This window comes from Excalfactoria chinensis, chromosome 2, assembly GCF_039878825.1.
Source record: "Excalfactoria chinensis isolate bCotChi1 chromosome 2, bCotChi1.hap2, whole genome shotgun sequence".
Taxonomy (NCBI): domain Eukaryota; kingdom Metazoa; phylum Chordata; class Aves; order Galliformes; family Phasianidae; genus Excalfactoria; species Excalfactoria chinensis.
Genome location: NC_092826.1, coordinates 69,543,864 through 69,568,740, shown reverse-complemented (window position 1 = coordinate 69,568,740; position 24,877 = coordinate 69,543,864). Strand labels below are relative to the sequence as shown.

The 24,877-nt window shown below is 39.7% G+C and overlaps 1 protein-coding gene across 1 annotated transcript in view; it reads left to right on the top strand.

The window, feature by feature from the left end:
* ANKH (ANKH inorganic pyrophosphate transport regulator) overlaps positions 1-24,651 on the top strand; it is a 96,303-nt gene extending 71,652 nt beyond the window's left edge. Inside the window, exons 8-12 of the mRNA XM_072327753.1 lie at positions 2,472-2,567; positions 20,637-20,766; positions 21,627-21,750; positions 22,243-22,342; positions 23,587-24,651. Of these exons, the coding sequence (XP_072183854.1) occupies positions 2,472-2,567; positions 20,637-20,766; positions 21,627-21,750; positions 22,243-22,342; positions 23,587-23,703 (567 nt within the window). The 3' untranslated portion in view covers positions 23,704-24,651. The remainder of the gene's footprint in view (positions 1-2,471; positions 2,568-20,636; positions 20,767-21,626; positions 21,751-22,242; positions 22,343-23,586) is intronic.
* Positions 24,652-24,877: the final 226 nt, after the last annotated feature.

Here is a 24,877-nt window from a genome sequence, read left to right as displayed (position 1 = left end):
TTTAGCATAAAAGATGCTAGGTGCAGTAGCAACAATATAAAAGGTATCTCATCCTGGGAACCATATTTGCAAATGCCTTCCCTGTGCCCTTCGGACAATAACAAAGCCGAAACCCACGATGTTGTTTTATTTTTAAGTCGCTGTGAGAACTGTTTTAACCTTGGTCACACATCATTCATGTGTCATGTCAGGCATTTCAGTCTTAGTTTCCTTAAGCTAAAGCTTTCTTTCTCAGGAAAGTTCAAATAGAACCTGTTTTTATTTCTTTATAAGACTCCAGTTATGACGTTCAGTTGTTGAAACAGTTTGCAGCAATGCATGCAGACTCCATTTTCTTTTGCCAGTTACTCAGCAAGCTGGTGGGATGTTGATGGCCACCAGAAGAACACTGAATTGCCTTAACTGACTGTGATTTGGGGTCCAGAAAGTATGCCCCTCTTCAGTGCATATGCTGAAGAAATTAGACTTTTGTCTTCAAAGGAAATTGGTTACCTCTTTTCTTATATGTAAGAGGTGCGGAGTCATACTTCTGTTTGCAGAACATCCTCATGGCTTAGCAGTTAGACTCAAATTAAGGTTTATTACTGATTTGCTAAAATGAAACAGGAATATCCTAGTTCTGTGCTGTTTGTTGATTTAGAATCATAGAACTGTATAATCGTTTGAGTTGCAAGGGACCCTTAATGGTCATTTGGTCCACCTCCCACACAGTGAATTGGGACATCTACAGCTAGATCAGGTTGCTCAGAGCTCCATCCAGCCTGAAAATATACAGTGATTATGTCATTATCCATAACAGACCTGATCCAGAGCAACAACGGTGACAATGAGATGCTTAGTGAATGCTATTTGACTGATAAGTAGATAGGAATGGATACTTTTTTTACTCTGTATTCTATATGGTGCTTTGATTCAAGAGCTAAGCAGTGTGCAAGAGATGGGAATGAAGAGTGTGTGGGCAGGCGTTACAGCAAAGGGCAGAATAAAATAAGTGCAGTGCTAGCAGCAGCGAGATAGGAACAAATCAGAGCTCTTTCCCCTTCATCGCAGCCCTTTTACATGGTTGGATTTGTATATGCCTTTTTTACTGTCTGTCATTATAGCCCTGTAATAAAGTTCAGCCATGCAGCTGTTCATTTAAACTGTGATGAGTGATGTAAGTAAGCCCATCCTCACATACGTGGAAACTAACAATAACAAAATATTCTTCAAAAACACAAGAAATAGGGATATACTCATAAAGAAAATATTTACAGAAGGTTTTCGTAACCTGCACCCCAAAAGAGCAGGCTGGAGGGTAGCTTCCTGCTTTGGAGATTGGCTTGCCTGTATGCAAAAGTCAAGAATTTTCCCGTGCTCAAGTTTCCAAGTAGGTATTTAATTGAGACAGTGAGGCTGTCAACATGCTATCACTGTACTCATTGCTGCAAAATCTTTAAGTCACAAAACTCCCATCAACTACTCAAATGTGTGTATAATGGTGTACCCTTCACAGAGCTCATGTTCATTTTGTTCATTCCCAAGATATGTCTGTGCTAGTTCCTGTTTCTCTTACAAGTAACTTCAGGAAGGCAAGATGACCATTTGACATATACTGGTATTCTATTTGAGATGCACAAAGATGAATAAGTGTGGTACTACATCTCCCCACCACTCTTACCAGTTTGGTAACAGGCAAGTGAGTCTATCTCCAACAACCCCAGGGTAAATGCAGTACATGATCCAGCACCCTATTGTTGTAGAGTTCCTAATGGCGTCCTGCTTTTGATATCTCTTCCTGTTCTTTCACAGATCATTTAGTTTGTTTCAAAATGTTCCCTGAAAGCAGTTTTAAATCTTCAGCTTCATTGGGTGCATTAGACGTTTGGGGAAGGGTTTTTGTTGTTTTAAGCAAGACTTCACTGCCGTGTGTACTTGAGTACAGAGCCCATGTTCAAGGTGGAACATCTAGTCATCCTAATTATGTTCTGTTCATTAAACTGCATTAGCAGAGCCAGCTGTTTGAGAAGCTTTGTTTATATTACCCCCTTGGATAACTGGATCAGTAAGGGTACTTACCAGCGTGTATGGATCTGGTATCACTCTGGAGTAAAAAGGAATAGAATCCCATTTCTCCTGTAAAAACAAATTTTAAAATAAGTAAAAAAATAAAAATAACAATAAAAAAAAATAAAATCACATGGAGTTTTCTTAGAGTTACCATTCTTTTTTAAAGCTGAATGTGTTAAATAGGACTTAGAAAATCAGGGGTATTGCTCAGCCCTCAATGACCATAGGAGCAGTTACTGTCACCTTCAGGAGAAAATATTCTGTGGTGCTGCACAGCTTTCAGAAAGGTCTGGATTGAAAAGCAAGCAAGCAAAAAAGGACACGTGCACACAGTCAGATGCAGCGCAATGACTGTGGGTGCCGTCAGCTTCTCAGTAGTCTGGAGCCAAGCTAATGCTTATTATCTCTTTCTCTTACCCTAGAATAACCCCAGCAATAAACTGGTCAACACCAATAGCACCGTCACAGCGACACATATCAAGAAGTTCACTTTTGTTTGCATGGCTTTGTCCTTAACGGTAAGAAACCTTTGTTCAACTGTCTGCCTTTCATCTAAACCAGAAACTTATCTCCTATACGTAGCGTTAAAAGCACCAGTAGTTTAAAATCACCGTGTGACTTTTCTTATTAAGTGTTTTGCTTTTATCTGGAGGTGATCATAGTACTGGAATACTAAGAAAATCAGCACTGATTAACTCAGAGTGGATATCGTAAGGACTAGAGTTATTTTGTTTGTTATTTTCATTTCAAGTCAGCTGCCACATTCAAGGAGATATCAGAGATTTACTTTTCTTTATGTCTCTCTTTTTTCTTTTTTTTTTTTAAATGAACTAAACTTCTGATAACTGGCTCATCAGCAGAATGAAGAAATACTTTTGTCCTATGTAGTAGGGATTGGCAGCCTATCCCCCAACTTTGAAAATTGACTGTGAATAATGGGAAAGGCAGCATATGTTGATACTGCCATAGCTGTTCCCTGCAGCCTCACAGGGCACTAGTATTCCATGCTAGAGCTACTTGCATTCAAGTTGGCTAGCAAATGAGCTAACAAGGTTCACCTCAGAGGTGGTGCTGACACTGATGAAAGGGTCTGAAGTCATGTCTATGCCGGGAAGAACTGTAAGGACTGACAGCTGAATTCTGTAGTTCATTACTTTTGTGCAAGTGATTATATTCCATCTAGAGAGATTAAATCTGATATTACAGTTACAAGTACCTACCCTAACATTAAAGGGAGATTAAATCCATAGCAACAACTTAAGGCCTGAATACTATAGGGAATATTTATCAACCTTTTCATTTAAGTCCTCTTCAAACCTCCCATTCGATTTTTATTCCTTTATAACAAAAATAACCAAACTATTGAAAGTTACTGTCACAGATTTTTCTTTTTATCTACTCAGTTTTGCTCATGCTCTTAAAATTTCAACTTATCAGGTAGGTTAAACTCAGGTATTCTATTAATTAATTGCCACATATTTGCAATATTAGAGATGGGAAATTGGAGACTGGTCGGGTTTTTTTTTTTTTTTAATTCTTCTGTGAAGCCTGCAGTTGTGTGCAGGTACAGCAGACTACTAAATGACTGCAGGTGCTGTGAGAGTGCCAGATGAAGTCTGTGCCTGCTGTCAGTTCATTGGAGATTGTTGTGGAATTTAAGAGATGGGAAAATCACGAGTTGACTATTGAGATTTCCTCTGAATGATGGCTGGTGGGGGACACTTTTCCATCTTAAATGAGAAGTAACACGGATACAAATATCTGTGGAGAACAAGACTGGGTTTTTAAGGATGAAGTTTTGTTCAACTTGCAGTATTTTCAGATGATCAGCTTGCACACATTCACACACTACATATTTAGGAAAAGTATTTCTGCACGAGTCACAACAAAATGATAATCAAAGAACAAAAATCACACAGCATAAATGGGTTGGTTACTGAAAAATACAGAGTAAATGATAACCATGGTACTGAGACCCAGTCAAGCCACCACCAGTTTGCTTGGACTTGCAAACTTTCCATGACAGTCAAAGATTTCCATGACAGAAGATTTGAGGTCCATGTATGGTGATATTCTCTTTAGCTGGAACCTCCCTTCAGATCTGTTGGTGTTTCCAGAGATCACAAAGGCAAAGATCACAAAGGAAAAGCTTTCTTCTTTATACGTTTTTCTGAAAATACTATTTCAGTCTGAAGTCCTTTTCTGAACAGATTATTTTCTTGAATCTTCTGGGCACTTCACCTGCTGGAATTTTTGTATCTTCTCATATCATCAGTACCACTCACTGCAAAGTAATCCTTAATCGCTGATTTTGTTGTATAATGTTACAGGATATTTTTTTCAAAAGTTCTCCGTAATAATCATAGAATCACATAATTGTTTGAGTTGGAAGGGTCCTTTAAAGGTCACCTCGTCCAACTCCCCTGCAATGAACAGAGACACCTACAGCTAGATCAGGTTGCTCAGAGCCCCATCCAGCCTGACCTTGAGTGTATCTAAGGACAAGACATTCACTACCTCTCTAGGCAACCTGTTCTAGTGCATTACCACCATATTGTAAAAACAAATCAAACCTTCTTCCTTATATCCAATGTAAATCTCCCATCTTTCAGTTTGAAACTATTTTCTCATGTCCTATCACAGCAGACCATGCTAAAGAGTCTGTCCCTTTCTTTTTTATAGCCTCCCTTTAGATGTCAAAAGGCTGCTCTTAGGTCTTCCTGGAGCCTTCTCTTCTCCAGGCTGAACAGTCCCAGCTCTCTCAGCCTGTCCTCATAGGGGAGGCGTTTCATCCCATGGATCATTTTTGTGGCCCGCCTCTGGACGCATTCCAATAGGTCCCAAGGGCAGTCCTTTCATAAGTTCATCCTGAGAGATTTGTCCTCATTGACATTCCAGAAACACTTTTGAGGTCCGTAGCTTTTTCTGTCCTGCCTCTATTTTTGCCAGCTAGTGATAAATTCTTAGGATTGCTTGTCAGTAGACAGAGAGAAAAAAAAATAGACACATGAGCTCTAAAGACCGTTTGATTCAGGGGCCAGAAGTCACAAATGCTTCAGCACATCAAGCTCAGTGGATCTATGAGCCAGGTTACCATGTACCATAGACTGTAAGGAACTGGACTTCAAATTTCATTCAGTTGAAGCTAGATTAGATGGCCACTGTAGCTGAGTTGCCATGGTCGTCAGTAATTTTGTATTCCTGGCAAAACTCTATTGTAATGGGTTGCACTAAACTACTGGCATCACTGTTGCTAACATCCTGTTCTTTAGAATCGGTGTGAAAATGGAAAACATGCTTCCAGGTTGTTCAGGAGGTCAAAACAAGACAGGCATTTACTTACACACACGTACACACAAATCCATTCTGCACTGGATGATCTGTAGAAAGTTACCAGAAAATGGAAAGATGAGAAAATTCTATGAACTATTGTAGTAGTCAAACTTCTAATATGAGCAGCAATCACGTAGGAAGATATTTTCCCAGCGTAAAGCCCTGTGAAACCTCCCAGTCATTGAAGACCTATTTCATAGACTTAGAAGAAAAATATCTCATCTCCTTCCACAGACCAGTCATGCCTGCACAAGACGTACTCTAAACCAAGCAAATATGTTATTTCACCCTTGACAGTGACAGTGTTGACTCAGAGTATAATAAAAAGCGTAGTTCTATTAAGAAACAGAGCTTTGGTTTTGTATTTAAAATGTTCATAGGATCTGAAAGGCTGCACTTGAGCCTTCCTGAGCTAACTGGACAGCCTACAAAAGTGTCTGTGTAAAGACTGTCTCATGATTTTGAAGCTCCAGGCTGGTGTTAAAGCTGCCTTTTCAAAAACTGGAAATTAGTTGTATTGCTTGGTGAAAAAAAGTCTAGATTTACCGTTTTATTTAAAGGCTGGAAACGGAAGTTATTAGACTACCCATATGTAAAAGAGCTGATATGATTAATCATAGTGATGTGGTTTTAGTTAAAAGCAAGCAGTGATTCTTTCCAGCAGTCATAATTTGTGCAGCTATGTTATTGAATGTACAATCTATCTAACAGAGGGGAGGGACTCAGCTGAAGAGTGTTGCCCATAAAATTGAGTAGTTCTGATTTTGGAAAATAAAACATACTTGATAATTTTCTCTTGGCTTAAAGAGTGTAGATAATGCTGCTTGTATTTATTTATTATTTCATCATCATAAGATACTTTGGCAAAAATGCTTTGGTCTATAAATGAGATATTGAGCCAAATGCCGATCTTGCTGCCACTGCTAGATAAGGCTGTCGAAGAGCTGAACGTTTTGGTTCAATGCTAGACCTGTTTAGATGACCCTGGAAGTCAGCCACCGTACAGCTGTAAATGAACTGAAGACATGGGCCCTTGAGAATGAAAACTAGTGCATTTGTATCACACATTCTACAGTTGTTGTGAGATACATCACTCTAAGTACAGTGCAGAAATCTCCAAATAAATAATTTTTCCAAGAGCTGAATTACTGCACTTTTCCACAGCAGAAAAACTTTGTTCTGTTGAGGAGAGCATTCCCTTGTGAGATGTGCCTAGAGGCTATGTAACGAGTGAGCTATTTAAGGCAACTCTGGCTTACACAGCAGTAGTAACAGCAAACGGACTCATCTTCAGCAAGGATTTTTCTCAGAATAGCAGCAGTGTCTCTGAACTCGGACATGACAGTGTCGTTCAGGGGTTTTGCAGGGTAGCCTGAAGCCAGAACTGATGCCGCATAACTTTCTATCTCTTTTTTATTCTTTCCTTTAAATCCCATCCCCGTTTCACAGCTGAACTCTTTCAAAATAGGTCTTCTGTGATGACACAAAGGTTTCTGTCAGTTTTCCTGAACAGTATAGGCTGCCGGTTCTGTTTAGTGTTTTGTTTCTTTTTCAACACTGAAAAAGAGGAAATCATTTCTTAGAGTGTTTGTTAGTGAACTACACTGCTCAGTTCAGCTTCCTCTTCAAGCAGCCTCAGCTGGGACAGACCACGTGCTTTAAGGATGCATTTTCAAACAACAGCTCCAATTAGCTACATGATTTCCATTAAGTAAGGTGTATGCAAGAACATATTGCCAGTTGCATCTTCAGATTTTCGAGCACTGTGTACCAGTTTTTCCCTTACCAGTGCTGAGGGTGGCAGGCTGAATGCACCACACCATGTTCAGTGTCTGTCACCAAGTTAATGCACAGGAGGAGACCTAAGCAGTTTTAATGTTTGTTTTATTAGAAACAGCTCAAAGGACTTTACAGCTTAGGCTTAATAGCACCAACGCTGTTGTAAAAGTGATGTCAGTGCTGCTTTGCATCTTTTTTAATGGACAAACAGTTACAGAGAAACAGGAAAAGTAGCTGTTTTCAGAAATAATTAGGTTGGTTAAAGGAATAAGGTGATAGCATAAAAATGCTGTATTGCATTTAATTAGCTGACACTACTTAAGAAACACAGTTCAGATGTTTAAGCTTGATCTTTGGTTCTTCCATTCTATTTCAGGAGGCTGAAAGATAGAGTGGGAAGAAAGTCTTCACTTTTATACTCACACATGTATGTGTATTTTATGCAAAGCTTACGAATTTCAGAAGTACTTGTTAAAAATCAGAAAATCCATAATTTATTTTGGAGAAATTGCCTGCAAGTTTCCACTAAGCTGAAGGATTAGACACATAAACTGTACAGACTGATTTACAGCAGTTGAGTCGTGACTACCAAATTCAAATATCTGGTCACTTACATGGTACTGAAGGTTTATACTTGAAAACAAATGGCTGGTCAGAGCCCTAGAGCTGAAGTGTGTGTGTCGATACATGTCAAGATGTTACTTACTTTACAGCCAGGTTTGTTCATACTTGAGGAGCCTAATGATAGCTTTAAAATGTAATGCTTGCAATATTACATTCTATATCATACATGGGGACATTTATTGCATTCTATAACAAAATATTTCGGTTTTTTTTTTTTTTTTTTAAATGAAGTGCAATATTTACATTCATATCTGAACATAGTCTTCTGATGGGGAAAAGTGCTTACTGATTTCTAAAGGCTCCTGCTGATGAACAATTGTAGGTCAAGGAGGTACTATAGGCTACTGTTTTCATTTGCTGGAAGTTAAGAGTCCCTTCAGAAAGGCAACAAACAGGCATTGTGTCAGCTCTCTAGCACTCACAACTGGTAGCACAGCAGCATAAATTGCCATCAACTGTCCGTTCTGTTCATCTTATAGGGCATGTAATTATGAATACATATCTATCATATAATTATATATAAGGTTCTGTCCTCTGTCTGTCTCTTAATTCTGTAAGACTTTGAGCCAGTTGCTGTGGAAATTACCATGTTTCATTCAAGCTGAGAAGCCTTATCTGTGTAAAAGGTAGCTCCAGGTGCCTAACCTTTTGCGTTCTACCTTGGATTTGGCTATGCCAGTCAGGAACTGTGAAGTGCCAAATGGATGTTGTGTGTTGACTCCACTGTCCTTTTATCAGCAAGGCTTCTCCCACCAGTAAAACATAGGCACTGGCAGGTAAAATTGGAACTCGTATGAGTGAAGATAAAACATTTATACAAATCCGGTATATTACTACATTAGTATTGCATTATTGATATATTCCCACCCTGATGCTATGCAGCTATCTGGTATTTTTTACTTACTAGCTGTTTAATTTCCATATGAATTCCCATCCATCGGTCCCACAGCTAAACATTTCCTTTGAGGTACACTGAGAACTACTCAAAGCCCTTTTTTTCTGCCAAATCTTCAATCTATTGTTTTAAAAATAAATCATATCACTTTTTGTATTTACCTATCAGCTTATTTTCCACATTACAGAGTATACGTAGTAGGGGTTTTATATATAGAAGACGCTGGTTTCCAGCTACATTATCCTCCTAAACTGTGTAACATAAAGCAATTGTTGATAAAGGATAGGAGATATGTGCATCTCTGCAGCGAGTCTGACTGCTCTCCTATCAGGCACCCCTAGCTTGTATTAATAATAGTGTGAATTGTGCTTGCATATTGAGAAGCACCAAGGAGCGTGTTAACGTTTCACTCCTGAGACCTTCTGAAGGCAGAAGAGGAATGTCCACAGTGCAAGACAGCTGTAGTTCCCTGCAGTACGAATCTCTTGCAGTTCAATGTCTGGAATCCAATGCAGACTGACATTTAGCCACTGTGAATGCACTGAATGAGTCATGATACCTACAGAAGCAGTATATACTTCCCTTTCTTACTGTCTTTGGTGATGAAACACCTGAAAGATCTTATTTCAAGGCTGAGAGACAGTAAATTGCATTCAGGACCTGATGAGATTAGTTTAATTTTTAGCTGCCCCAGGCAGCCACACTGAACCTGGTATACATGAACTTGCTTTCCACAATATATATTTTCCCTTTCCAGAGAAAATAAGGTCAGTTACCAGTATTTTTTTGTTTAACCACTGTCATGTACCAAGACAAAGGAAATGGCAGAATTTCTGCCATTACCTTCATCCGTTTTAGCAAACAGAATGGCAAAGTTTCCATGTTCACAAGCAATGAGGTTTGGTAGAGATCAGCCTAGAGCAGAGCAAAGTGACTTGTGAGTTCTGACTAAGAGACGGTCAGGGCTTTTACTTCATTCTTTCTTTGTCCTTCTTACACAGAAGTCCTTTCAACAGGTGTGTCTGCCTGATCCCCATAGTTCCAAGTGTTTCAGGTGCTGTAAAGGTGTACAAGGACAAACAAAGGCTCCTGTTTCTATTGCTTTGTGACTCTGTAATTGACAGAGCATTGCTACCTGAGAAAATTGCCCATTTATTACAACATCTATTGTTTTCATAGTTACATACATTCCAAGCTACTAACGCTGGTTTTCCAGTTCACAAGCTGAAGAAAGCATTTTCAGAACAAAATGATGATTTGTGAGGCCCTTGTTCTAGGTCCTTGGTTTTCCTCTTAAAGCACTAAGCTTTACACATGACCTATAGGCAGAGCTGAAACTATCCCTTTTGCCCATCTCAACTCTTGTATAAATGACTTATGTTAGACATTCAGAAGATGGCTTGCAGGGACAATGTGGGGAACTGGGAAAGGTGTTGGGAAGGAAGATATGAGGGAGGTTATTTAATATCAGTGAGAGAGCCAAACACGTAGTATTTATGCAGTAAAGGTGCAGTTGCGTCTAGCAGCTGAACGAGTTGTTCCAAGTGGATTGAAGTTGATGAAGGCTCATTTTTATCTTGAATTTAGAAGTCATGGTAGACAAAGCAGCATCACAGTCTGAAAAGAAAATGCAGTAATTAAACTCCCTTAGCCTCATCCTTTCTGCAAAAAGGGAATAGAATGAGACACCCAGTTGTAAACCTTATTAATCGCTCTGGCTAGAGGCTTTGACTACTGCAGTGTTTCTGCCTCTCTAGAAGAAGCCTCTATCTGAATCAGGGAAGATAGGAAGACAGGAGTCACTGTGATGATTTCTTTCTCTGTGTTATTATCTGTGTCCATTGTGCTCCACCCAGACTATAACACTGTACTGCTCAAGTTAATCCATAGAAATAAAAAATGTGAATTACAGAAGAGGAAGCTTTTGTTGTCTTTGTGTTAGAATAAACGTGGCCTGGAAGATGACCAAAAAGTTTTGCAGTGTTGTAATTGCACTGTAATCTATCAATAGAAAAATACTTAAAAGACATCTTTCTTAAAGTGGGTTGCATTTCTGTGATAACAAGGGCAAGGATTCTAATATTTCTCATGTCCTCTAAACCTCTAGGTGGGGACTGGGGAAGTAAATCCCCTCCCACTGTAAGGGCAGAGCAAGTCCAAGACTGCCTCATGAGACTGAATGCGTACAAGTCTATGGGGCCAGTCAGATGGCGATAGTGTGCATATCAGGGTTCTGAAGGAGCAGGCTGAGGGGGTTGCTGAGCTGCTCTCCATCATATTTGAAAAGTCATGGCTGTCAGGTGAGGTCCCAGATGACTGGAGGAAGGATCACATCACTCCCTTTATAAGAAAGGGAGCAACGAGGACTTGGGGAACTACAGGCTGGTGAGTCTCACCTCTTTGCCTGGAAGATCATGGAACAGATCCTCCTGGACAACTCATTAGGAATGAGAGTGTGATCCAAGACAGCCAGCATGGCTTCACCAGGGAAAAGTCATGCCTAACCAACCTGGTGGCCTTCTATGATGGAATGACGGCATTGGTGGACAAAGGGAAGGTGACTGAAGTCATTTACCTGGACTTGAGCAAGGGTGGCCTTATTGCAGCCTTTCATTATCTAAAGGGAGCTTATAAACAGGAGAGGAGTCAACTCTTTATGAGGATAGATCACAGCAGGACAAGAGGAAATGGTTTTATGTTGAAGGAGGGAAGATTTAGGTTGGATGTTAGGAGGAAGTTCTTTACTATGAGATTGGCAGGGTGCTGGCACAGGCTGCCCACAGAGGCTGTGGATGCCCTGTCCCTGGAGGTTTTCAAGGCCAAGTTGGATGGGGCCCTGGGCAGCCTGGTCTGGTATTAAGTGTGGAGGTTTGGTGGCCCTGCTTGCAGCAGAGGTTTTGGAGCTTCTTGAGCCTTGAGGTCCCTTCCAACCCAGGCCATTCTGTGATTGTGATGCTTTCTAAAAATGAGCAAGAGTATGTAAGCAAGGGTATTCTTATGTTTATTAAGAAATTTGAGTTTGACTATGGATAGTTTGAAGGATAATTGAAATCTTTAAATGTGTCACATAACATCAAATCATGGTTTAATATTCCTATCCTCGTTCCCCTTGCACAAAATCTATAGCGACTGTACTTCATAGCACATCTTCCTGTTTCTCCAGATGGAAGCAGTAGTTCATCCTCCCTTGTCATGCTTACAACTCTCCTCAGCAGGAGATTTTCTTTAAATATCTTCTTTTCTGCTTATGAGAGTTATTAATTTCCCCTTATATTGCTGAACAGCCACTACAGTGTTTCCCTCAATTCTGGATAGTTATTCCCCTGTATTTTATTGCTTGCTTTCATGAGTATCTTCTTGTAACAGAGCAGGGCTTAGTCATGGTTAGTGACTGGCTTTAAGAAACATTACAAACTCTATTTTCTTCCGAACTAAAGTTCTGCACGGTGTTATTTAACTTTCCACATAGTTTTCGTTTTGCTGCTACTCCATATACCTGCAGCTTCCAGGAGGATAAAATGCCAGCCAAAAGTTTAAGCCAGTGTGTTCAGGGTTCATTCATTTTTCCTGTCTCTTATTGCCTGTCTTCATCTTATATCTCTGCATTGCTTTATTACTAAAGGCTGCAACTGGGCCTTATTGATGTCACAAGATAATAGAACCAGGGCAGTAAAAAGCACAGGAAGAAATGTCACAGTAAGAAGCAGTTCCCTCTTAAAGGATGCAGCCCCGGCTGCTGACAGTGCCAGTGTCTGAATTTCTCAGGGTGACTGGGTTCATTGTCATTATCTCTAATGAGTATACAATGAGGAGCAATAAAAAAAAAAGAGGAATAGATTTCCTCCACACTCCCCTGTCTTATTTTATCAATGGCTTAATTACAGCCTCGTTATACTGAGGAGCTATCACACATCCGATCTAGGACTTATACATTAAAGAAAAAGAAAAAAGCATGAAATTTGAAGACTAAATGTTCATTCTTTTTACTTTACTATCAGCTGTTATATGGATGCCAGGGACAGCTTTTAAAATAATACATCTAGTGAATGACCTCATTTTCACTGCTTTGATTTTTGCCCATCTTGGAACTCCCAGATATTTTTAATCTTCAGGCTGCTGGCACAAAAATAACCATTTGGAAATGAGGTATCGGCAGAAATACTGGATGAAGATTTTACCTTTTCAGGGTCAGGTTTACTTCCTGCTTCAGTAAAGGTTATTTCAGACACTGATGGAAATATTTCTGCCTGTTCAGGAAGATGTTGGACCACCAGGGGCTGACTTTATAAAATCCTCATGAGCAAGCCCGGGGCCTTCTCCCATCTGTGGAACCGCACTGAGCCTTTGTTCTAGAACAAAGGATTTCTGTTTGGTGCTGTGAGGTGGAGACTGATGTCTCCTTCATGATTGTTCAGGTTTCACACAAAGGGTCCATTCTCAAGAATGGCTGGAGAAAGCAGAAAAGGAAGGGTCAAAAATCATCCCTGCAGCATGTTTCTTCTCAGGCACTGCAGTCGTGATAGGTACCAGCAAGTGCTGCAGAAAACTTAAGGCAGAAGAAAATGGCTAAATTGTGAAACTGAAAATACTACCCTAGTATTTTCAGTGGCAGCTGGGAGAGGGGTATCCGTGGCATCGTGCTAATGCTATCAGAGAGTTGATTATCATGCAGCTGCTGGACCTAGCTTTATTTCCAAAGAATGGCGTGCTCCATCATTCTGAATTGTAAGGAAAGTTGGGGTGGGCAGGGAGAGATTTAAATCTGCAGAAACCGATTATGTCAGAAGATATGAAGTCACAGTTTTCCTTCAGGCAGGTTCTGGATTCTTTTGCTCCCCCTGCTGCTGACAAATTTTATGACAACTGTTTTCAGCTTTACAGAAAAGTTCACAGAAATCTGTATTGACTTGCAAGTGCCCGAGGGATCATTTCTGTAAGAGAATGTCCCGGTAATTCACATCAGTACTATTATGATAAACAGCTTTCAAATGCAACTGTGCCCTGACATTTTTACTTCACACAGATCTGGGGCATTTTGCTTCACAGGATCACAGGATTAGTCAGGTTGGAAGGTCCTCTAGAGTTCATCTGGCCCGGCCTCTGGCTTGGAGCAGAGTCAGATGTGAGGTGAGGGCAGGTTTTCTGTGGAGCTTTACCAAGTCTTGTCTCGAAAACTTTACACAAGAAAAAGTCCATTTCTAAGTTACAAGAGCAGATCACTGTGCTAAACCTCAACAACACACAGTGGGAAGCTTAAATACTTCCCTTTGGGCTGATCAGACTTCTTCATCTTAAAAGACTTCTCTAAAATTCCTCAAAGTAGCTAAAACAGGGGTGGCTGGGTGGAAACTGCTTTCTGACGTGATGTATGAAAAGGTAGGAGAGGGTTCTGTAAGTCTCTTCTGGTAAGGGTCAGGGTTTGGTATACAGGAAGCTCCCAGATCAAGACGGCGGTGCTGGCCTTTGGCTCTCACACCATACAACAGAAATTCCCGCACAGTTTCCAGATAACTTTGACACTTAATAGTAGTGTGCTTTTAGATAAAAAAAGAATAGAAAAATCTTAATCTCAAAAGGCAAAAAGTTGTTTCTGTTGATTAATTTTATCTTATACTTGCATATGATTTCCTATCAACAAGGAATAATACCTATTTGATAAGGCGTTTCTTTTGTTGTTTGGTCCGCAGCAAAACATGAAAGCCTTTGTGTAAACTGATGTGTGGTTATGCCTTCTTCTGCAAGAGCCATGCTGAGCATTTTTCATGTTGTTTGTCTACCTGAGAGACTGCATAGTGGAATGAATGCTTCAGGAGCTATTAGCAAATTGTTTATACGTTGAATAAAGCTATGCAACAGAATACACATTCCAGATGTAGTCTGAAAAGAGGCGTGACTAATTAATAGCAACTATTTCCATAGTTTCAGAACTAGTGGTTAACAATACACAACTTTGTATTTTTAGAATGGAGAACAAAAGTAAGTGCTATTTTCTTTAACATTAAGATGATAGAGAAAGTTTAAGAAAACTCCCATTCCGCAGTCATTTAGAAGATTCGGTTTTCTAAGTCCCACAGTGAAGGTATATATAAGTGGTCATTGAAACACAGCCAAAATCAGGTGCGGTTTCTCTCCATCCCCAACATCTTGCAAAATATGAGGTTTACTCCTCTTTTGTCACATTGCAAACTGGAAGAAGACATTCTTTCACCTTGTAAAGGTACCTACAAGAGCAGCTCATTCTGTTCTGTAAGCCTTGAAAGGAGACAGAATTATGGAAGTTCTGCTTGTGTAGGAATGACAGAGGCCTTGGAGATATGCAGCAGTTCAGGAGGTCAGACTGTAGAATACAGGATAAGTTTATTTCATATGATTCATTTATTGCACATTTAAAAAAGCAGCAATCATGCAATATTCTTTCACATTAGCAGAAATGATTAACGTAACTGATACTGTCTCAAATATCTGAGGGGTAAATCAAAGACGATATAAGTAATAAAGCCTTCACTGAGCATCAAATACCATAAAGGGGCAGAGGGCTGTCATGAACAAGGCTTGTATATGTTAGTTAAGATACAGCCTTTAGTACATACACAAAATAGTTTGAGGGTTAAAGACCTTTCTCGGCCAACCACACTTCTTAAAACATATCAGGTTCAAAAAGTGATAGGAAACATCTGCTCAGTTGTTTTGCAGTGGAAAATTATGAACTCTATTTCAACACAGAAGGCTCTTTTGCAGGTTCACTGTTCCACCCACTTGGTTAAATCCCCATGGTTAAATCTGTTATACCAATCTGGAATGAGACCAGGTTATGTCTAACCCATTTCTAAAACCATTCATTTTAGATTTCATAGCCTCTTTCTCAGGAACAGTCGTGTCTTTGTCATCAGTGTTTTTCTAACTGGAGGTTGCACTGAAGTCTGAGAGTGCCATACTGTTGTTCATAGCTCACCAGGATACTCTTTAATCCTTGTATTTATCAGTGAATGTCCCAGGAGATGCAGGGCTTTCCATAAGTGCCTAAAAGCAAATCAGTCAGGCACCCTGCAGATTACTCTACACATGACAATAGCTTTTGTTAGCATAATGTGTTATCATGCATTATGTAGCATGTCTCTGAGGTCTAGCAATCCCTGTCAACAACCAGAATAAATGGAAATAGCTTCCAGGAGCTTTAGGGCCTTTGAAGAGGCCAAACGGTGATAGTTCTGGAAAACCAGAGAGCTCTCATGTGCAGCATCTGACACAGAGTTTCATGAACAGGTTTTTACAAGCATTTGTGAAAAGTCAGATGCACGCAGTGCACTTAATAAGAGATGAAGGAGAAGTTTGAGCACTACCAGTTGGATACCTTCCCGGCTGCAATAACAGTTTGGTGTGTTCTTTCAGGCTTCTTGACAGCAACGGTTTTCAATGCATCTTCTTTCAGCGTGCTTGGATGTTGAATTTGCTAGATGAGAAAAACAAGGTTCCACGTGAAAGTAAACACGGGTACTTACTGAGAGCATCTCAGTCACAAGTGAAGGGTTTGGGGTGGGATATTTTTGATGCACAACTGGATTGCAAAAGAAAAACACTAAGATTAGATACTTTGTATGCACAGAATAGTACTGGACGGGATAATGGCACATCACTGATACAGACAATGCTTCTACAAATGCCTTGCCTAAGTGAGGAATGCCTAAATCTGTAGGTGCCAGCAACTCAGACTGCGCACTGGGGAAAGGACATCTCTTATTCTGCCCTTTTTCTTCTCTATGCCCTTTGCTTAGGCATACCCAAGCAACACTGAGCAGGGAGACAGCACTAATCTAGTTGGAGCTTTGATCTGGTCTGGTACAGCTGTAAATTGACATATTTAATAGCATCTTTCAAACTTCACTGCACCAGATCAGTTAAAGACACACTACCTAATCACACAACCCTTCAAATCACTTCAGGTGATTAAAACATCTTCAGCAGTACTCAGGCTACTGTTCATACAGAGATAACACTGTAATAAATGCTACCTTATTTATTCAGACCTCTATATTCTCTGTAGTATTACACTCTTCTGCCACTATCTTTCCTTTATTTTTGAAGTGATCGCTTCTCAGCTGAAATGCCATTTAAATGACAAAAGGCTTTAATATCCTGCACTCATGCTATATGAGAGAAAAATCAAGTTAGCTGAGCTGCTAGAATTCTGCAAGAAAAATCCTTACTCTCAAAGCATTAAAATGCTCAACTGCAGAATTCTTAAGTGCAATATTCTTTACTGTTTGCAGGCATTGTAATCAACTGCGCTCACAGCAGAGCTTCACGCATGCTGCTAGTCAGTGCTGAAGCTTTTACTGTACTGTCTTCAACTCCTGATTAGATTAAATGAAGCTATAACTGTAACTCTACCCAAGCCTATTTACTCTGTTTTTAACATTGAAGGCGTATGCAAACATAGGGGAGAGAAGGGGCAGAGGAAGGTGAACAGAGTCTTTTACCTACAAGAAAGACAGGAGAGAGAGGGTGTAAATCTGTTCTCTAAGATCTTTTCTGGTCTGAGCCCCGAGATGTTACCACTGCTTCCTCCAGTAGGTCGCATCTCCAAGTGGGTGTGCCACACTTTTTCACTGGACTGCTTGCATCTGCTTTGGGTATGTTTTCTTTCCTCTCCTTTCCCATTACTATTCACTCTCTACCAACATAGTCACAACTCTGAACGTCAGAAAAAGCTGAGACTCATCTATTTTCTGTACACCTTACCCATAGCCAAGATAGCTTTCCTGCTTCGTGTGTTTTACATTACTGTTTTCCTAAAGCAGGGCTTGGGCTTTTTTTGCACTATATTTTGAATTTGCCTTTGATGTAATCAAGAAACTTCTCAAACTGAAAGTTCTTAAGCTGAAAGCATTCTAGAAATATAACTACAGAGAGCTTGCATGATGCAAAGCATTCATTTATTTTTGTGCAGCTTTGTACCTTATTAGCAATGAGAAAATCATCTGTACATAAAATGACATGGAGGAATCTCTTAGCAAAATGAAACTAACCATCAACATTACAACCAAAAAACAAAAGCATGCCAAGACAGAAATAGGAGGCCCTTCCACTACCTCATTGCCTGAAACTGTTTATCCTTAAGCTTAGCAATCACTGTGATTTTTGCTCATCAACTACTGTGTAAGATGTACTCTTTGAAGCTGTTTATCAGCACTGACTGCCAATTAGAGGTGGGTCTGTAGTTTGCAACAGCTGAGGAGGGATGCCTGCGTGCCAGCTGGGTAGTAGCCATTACCCCTGATTTGCAAGCTGGCCTTTCTGTTGTCTGAGTTGGCTGGAGGTTGAGTCTGTTCCTATCAAGGCTAGAAATAAACTTCAAAGAGAACATGGCTGAGAATAACTCTCTTAGTTCCTTTTTTACATGGAGTCTTTCAGTGATAGTAACTGTGCTGCTCAGTAGGATGCTAATTGTGTTGGGTGATACCAGCAGCATAAAGGTTGATGTTTTCAGAAAACAGAAAGCTATAGCTGAAGGGTGGACGTGTTTGCATCTAATGTTATTTACTGGACTTTGAAGATAGATTTGAGAAAATATTCTTGCCTATAGTTGTTTTACAGTTAGCTTGTATAAATCACTGCAGTCTGCCTTGTCTATGACACTGAAAGAATTTGCTCTGTCACTTTACAGTAACTTCTTAACAACTGGATTTTTAGCCACACAACCTTCTCTGCTCTGGATTGTCTCTCTGCTTCAGTTGTGTCCTACATGAGTAGCTTAGCACGGGGCAGAGAAATGCTTACTAAAGCAGAAAAGAGAAATACATAATCATCAAGTTAGCCTTCCTCATGTATTACTCTGGCACCGAGGGACATGGTTTATTGGCCATGAGTGATGGGTTGATGGTTGGACTAGATGATCTTAGTGGCCTTTTCCAATGTTAATGATTCTATGAAATACACTGCAAAATGGATTCAAAGTAATGGAGTAGAAGGTTCGATTGCTGGGGAAAAAACCTGTTTCCTACACTCAGAAATAGGGAAGAAAACTATTTACTGTTCCTCTGGCAGGAATACAAAAGGTTTTGCTACTGCATAGGCTGTCAGAATGTGACACCTCCCACAGGTCTCTTAGTGACAGACCTTTAAAAACTTCTGTGTGCTGGATACATGGAGGCTCAATAGAAAGGACAGTCTCTGGCACACAAGCAAAGAGCAGGAGTGAAATCCCGACTGCCCTGGAGGCTGTAGGACTTCAAAGTCTGGCTTAGAAGCCATCTGAATGTGTATGGATGTGACACCTGGGTAAGAAGAGAGACAGATACTATGATATTAACTTCCAGGTTAAAAAAATAAAAGAAAGCTTTGGGAATCATAGAGAGCCATCAAATTTAACAGTGAATGTGCATATTTTACATGGTACACTGGCATTTATGCTTCCAAGTTCTGCCCTCTCCAGTCAGCTTGCTCCCTTAATGCGTTCTCTTCTGGGAGAATAGCAGGAAGAAATCACTTTTTTAATTGCAAAAAACACTTATACTTGAAAGGAGCTCTGCTGCACCTTTTTACAGAACAAAGTCCTGCAGAGGCTGTCAGTAACAGTCTTTGGGGAGTGCCTTGAACCAAAGCTGGAACCACCAGCTGCAAAGAGGCCCCTCAGTCCAGACCGAAGCCCTGCCCTAGTACTGACCAGAAGGTTAAACAGCGTGTATTGCTGCTGTACCATTTGTTGTGGGCTTTTTATGGAACGTTTCCTTTCATATGTGGTCTAAACAGCACATTCCTTAAATGACAAGACCCAGTGGATTTGTGGGCAGAAGGCACCATGTCTGCAGGGCTATGGCTTCTGAAGACCTTTGCCTTACTGTCACATGTATTGCATACTAACAGCTTCATGAACGGCACTGTGTTTAGTCCTCTAATCTTAGATCTAGATCAAGTCTCTGGGTCCTGGAGTAGTTAAAATCTTTATTTACTAAAACATTTGATAATCTGTTTTAGGGAAACAGATGTCTTAAACAGAGCAAGCGCTGTAAAATATCAAAGCTTCTTGCTGTTTTTGTAAGAATTAGACTATTCAAGTACATCCATTTGCAGGCACCATACAAAAAAGTCCTTACATGTGTGTCAGCCTTGCTACGTGAGGAGCCTGAAGAGCAGGATTTGTTCCTGAAGTTAACATCCTTCTCATGTTCACATGCACAGTCAGTGTTTTTTGAATGCAAGCTGAGTATAAATGCACTGTACTTTGGAGTCCTTCTGCATTTAAATTATTGAAAACTTCTGTAAGTTGTTGTGAAAATATTGCTTTGAATACACTTCCTAAAGCAAATCATCATCTTTATGAGCTTTGCTTGTGATTGTTTCTTTTCCAGTGTTTCTGGTTAAGAGAGATGAGAATCTGTCTTCCACTTTCTTAAGAACAATAAGGTTGCCTGTAACTTTTTCATCATCATCAGCTGTTGCTGAAGATGTGAATTGGTAATGATTCAGGTGGCTCTCTGAAGAGCCTTTTTAAAACCTTACCTACAGTTTCTTCCTGGTTACGGTCAGATTGAACCATAACATTCCAGTTGTTGGAAACGAAGCACAGGAAACCAGTATTGTTAGGTTTGCACATGTGTTATTTTTTCTATGACTGCTTCATAACCTATTGAGTCAGAACTCTTGCTTAACGTCTAGGTTTCGTTGTATTCTTTCATTGGTCTGTGTCCAAAGAGACAGAAACCTCAAAGAATATTTGAAGAAGATGATTAAAGTTAATAATATGTTTGTCTTAGAGATGATGAAACCTTAATCCTTGCATGCTACAGATCTGTTAATGCTATAGAAAAGCAAGTTGTTTTGTTTTTACTTTGTATGCATCATCTTCCTTCATTTAACATCAAAAATGCCCAGTGTTTTACCAGGAGGTCCTATCTTTGTGCTTTCCTTCGGAAATATAAACATTTCTTGATTTTGTTCTTCTGGCTTTCCTTCCCAGCTCTGTTTTGTGATGTTTTGGACACCAAATGTGTCAGAGAAGATTTTAGTTGACATAATTGGAGTCGACTTCGCTTTTGCAGAGCTGTGTGTTGTTCCTTTGCGCATCTTCTCCTTTTTCCCAGTTCCAGGTAAAAACAAAAACTCAGCTTTGAGCTGTTGCCATAGAGTCAGACTTGGCTGTATATGTAAGAATGGTTAAGTGCATGCCTAGCACAGTAACCCTGTTTTTATCAAAGTCAGTGTAGACCAAGACCGTTTACATCAGTAGTCAAGATACAAGTGCTGCAGTAAGAGCAGCCTGTCATTGGGCAGACTTCTGGCTGTCCAAAGCAAGACCTGAATTCTGTCTATTGTTGAACAGTTGAACAAGAACACGGAGATAGCATTAGTGATACATATGTGCATGTATTGTTCTTCTACCAGGGCTGCAACTAACTTCAGTGTAGCATCTAGGACTAACTGCGCAGTGACACTGCCTCCAGTAGTCTCCCTTTCAGCAGCCAGTCTGAATGGCACTTTAAGATATCATTGCATCATCAAAAACAGGATATTAGTTAATGTCCCTATTCAAGAGAGAAGCTTAACAGCAGCGTTCAAAATGTTTCCTCTCAAAAAACTTTCTAACTTCTGTAAACAAATGCAATGTGATGTAGTGAAGCATATATCAGAATGGAGCATCTAATAAAATGATTGTAAGAGAACAGCTTCCATGAAGGATTGTTGACTTTCCTAAATATATATCCTATCCTAAATATATATTTACATACATATATACTAAATGTATCTAAACTCATGTTGTTTAAGCAATTTGCACATGAAAGCTACTTCATTTCTAGTAGGATTTCCCAGCATGCAGAGCTGCCTGAAACAAGTGTCACCGTGTGTTTTTCTGAGCAGTGCTCTCTGCACAACGAAATCTTCACATGAAATGACTGATGTTCACTCCTTTTACCTCCTTTTCTCCTTCCCTTCCTCTGTTCATAAATAGTGACAGTCAGAGCACACCTGACTGGTTGGCTGATGACTCTAAAGAAGACATTTGTGCTGGCACCCAGCTCAGTGCTGCGGATTATCGTCCTCATCACTAGTCTCATTGTTCTGCCTTACTTGGGGTAAGTTTCTCTGCTCTCCACAGAGATGGTGGAATTATTTTTCTTCTGTCCTGTCTCCTGAATTTGCTTAACCCAGAACGTTTTCCCCAAATACTAACTGTGATGTAAACCCCAAACGGGTGTGACTTTGCTGTAGGCAGTCAAGATACTGATGTCCATTTTGAAAAAAAAATGCACAAATGCCGGAGAGGCAAAAACATGTTCCTATGTGGAATTTATTTCCAGTATGTTAAATGCATTGTTAAGAAAGATATCGGGAGAATATCCTGTTCGTAAAGTCAAATAATCTGTTCTACAGCACACTGCACATGTCTTTAAATTCTGTATTCAGCTTTTCTTAGTTGGGAAATTGGTTCAGGATTTGCTTTTTTACTAAATAGTGAAGTATGTTAAGAAACAAAAAAGTTCTTTAAAATACGTGCCAGTGGAAATATAATTATGCATTATGCACTGCCACACAACCATGACTGATTTGTTATGTGCTACCCACAGAGTTCATGGAGCCACCCTGGGAGTAGGATCCCTTCTAGCAGGGTTTGTGGGAGAATCCACTATGGTCGCAATAGCGGCCTGTTACGTCTATCGAAAACAGGTAAGAAGTAAGCTCTGCAGGATCTGATGAAAGCACATTTTAATTCAGGCTTGGACCTTGGTCTCTGTCATGATTAATCTGTTACATTTTTCTGGTCTGCCAGAGTAAGATCTATAGACTTTGAGATGTCTGTTGTTGGCCTGAGGTTTCACAGTGTACATCTATCTGTTTTCGACTTGCCTTCTGACTGCTTGTTGGTACAGTAGTAGCTTAAAGAGTGTTTCTAGCCAGCGACTCGGTACTTCGTTTTTTTTGCAAGCAGTAGTAGCAGTTGCTGTGCCAAGCTAATTTATTCCCTCACCAGAATTAGCATGTAACTAACACCATCATATCTGCAGCCACTGTCACAGTGGCAGAGCCAACTAGTAGCTGTATGGATCAACTTGTTTTCACCTAAAGAGGTAATAAGTGCTCAGTACTTGAGATCTGCAAATCAAGACTTGTGTAGACACCTCTGAAATACTGAAACTCTGATATGCCTAAACTCAGCTGAATCAGTAATACCTGTGGGGGTATTTTTGTCAGCATTACAAGTGTTTTCAGTAAGACTAGTCAGCCTGCTGAGAAATGGATAATAAGGAACAGATGCTTCAAATTTGTTTTTAGTGGGGCTGAATACTTCTTAGCTTTACTAATCCAGGACATCCTGGATGAATCATAGGACACTTGAATGCCCTCCCGCTCCTGCTGTCCAAAAATACTCAAGTATTACTAGGCTTTGGTGGGGTGGGGGCTCACAGTGGATCAGCAATACCAAGAAAAGCCAGAATGCTGACATCTTAAAAAATTACTGAAGTTTGACATTTGAGAAATTCAGATTTCACCCTAGAGCAATCTATCTTCTCAAGTATGTTGTTCGCTTTTTTTCCTTTTTTTTTTTTTCTTTTCTTTTTTTCTTTTATTTAAATAATAATAAGTCCATGACTTATTAAAAGATTCCAGATGCTTTCTTCCCTCCAGTCACAATGACGTCCGTCTTGGATGTCTGTTAGCATAAGAAATGCATCTGTTATTACACTTACGTTAAAAAGGTGAAAGCAGAGTCCCAAAAGTGTATGAAAACCTCCTAAATTACGACACCTTGCTAGTGGCAAGCCGCGAATATGACACAGATATTATAGCTCTTTATTGTGTACCCTAACAAATGCATTATTTCTAGCTTGCTTCTCCCAGTGCCCAAAGTTTGTAGGACTGTGTTCACAAGCAACATATTTGTATGTTTATGACCGGTTGTTTCAATCTAGAAAAAGAAGCGGAACGAGAACGAAACATCTGCAGAAGGTGAAGACTCTGCCATGACCGACATGCCTCACACGGAGGAAATGACAGACATCGTAGAAATGAGAGAAGAGAATGAATAAGAAATGGGATGCAATTGTTCTCTGCAGGGACGATTGGAGTGACACTTCAGCATCTTGTCGTCTCTCATACTTTTTTTGTTTGTTTGTTTTTATTTTTGTAATAAAGAGGCCTTGATTTAAAAGGTTTCAGATAAATTCTCTAGCATACTGAGTATGCTCACACTGATGAGGGACCTAAAAAGAGGTCTTTGCTTTTTCTTTTTCAATTGAATTTGTTTTCTCACTCCATGCAAACATAAAAGATACAATTGCATCACTGTAGAGTCTTCCTTACTTATGCATCCATCTTCTCTGGACAATCTGCATTTGTCAACCAAAGCCCTGCTGTGTGCGTGTGCCTGCGTGCACACACACGAATGCCACTGGCTCAGTGCTACTGCCATAATCCTACTCCCTCCCCTCTTTCCTTTTCCTTCCTTTTCTTTATGAGAAATGTTAAGGAAAAGAAGTTTGGAATACAGAGCTTTATTTTACTTGCTTGAAAATGAATTTGCTACATAAACTAATATACTATGGTGAACTATATCTTTTTGTTTGGCCTCATCACTAGAGCTTATACTGCACAGGGTACAAGGCAGGGAGGAACACGTAAGTCTCCATATGGGGAAAAAACAGATTCCTCTCTTCTGGTAAAAGTGTGTGGATGTGTATATACACACACAGAGACATACGTGTATATATATTTATATATATATATATGCATATGATAAATAAAATACACACGGGACAAGAACTCTGCTTAGTTTTCATTCCATCTGAAAGACAGAAATCTTTTGAAAAATGTAAGCATTTAATTCAGAATCTTCTTGAATAGTTAAGCACCACCTCACATAGTTTTCTCTAGGAAAAAAAAACACCCATGCACTTTCCTCTTGTGAAGAGGGTGACAGCAACTGATATAATTTGACTGTATTTGAATAAAAATAATAAACATTGACAAGCTTTACCAAAGTTCTTGTCCACTGATTTAACTTTAATTTTCAGAGGCTGATTTGCTCTACTTTTATTTCTGGTGTCTATATATTGAAAGAAAAAATATAGGTAACTTGTGCAGGATACCACGCTGTGTCACAATCCTACACATAGTTCCATGAAATCATTAATTTGGTGATGTACACATGCTCACACACACATGTGTATATATATGTATAAATATATATATATATACACACAT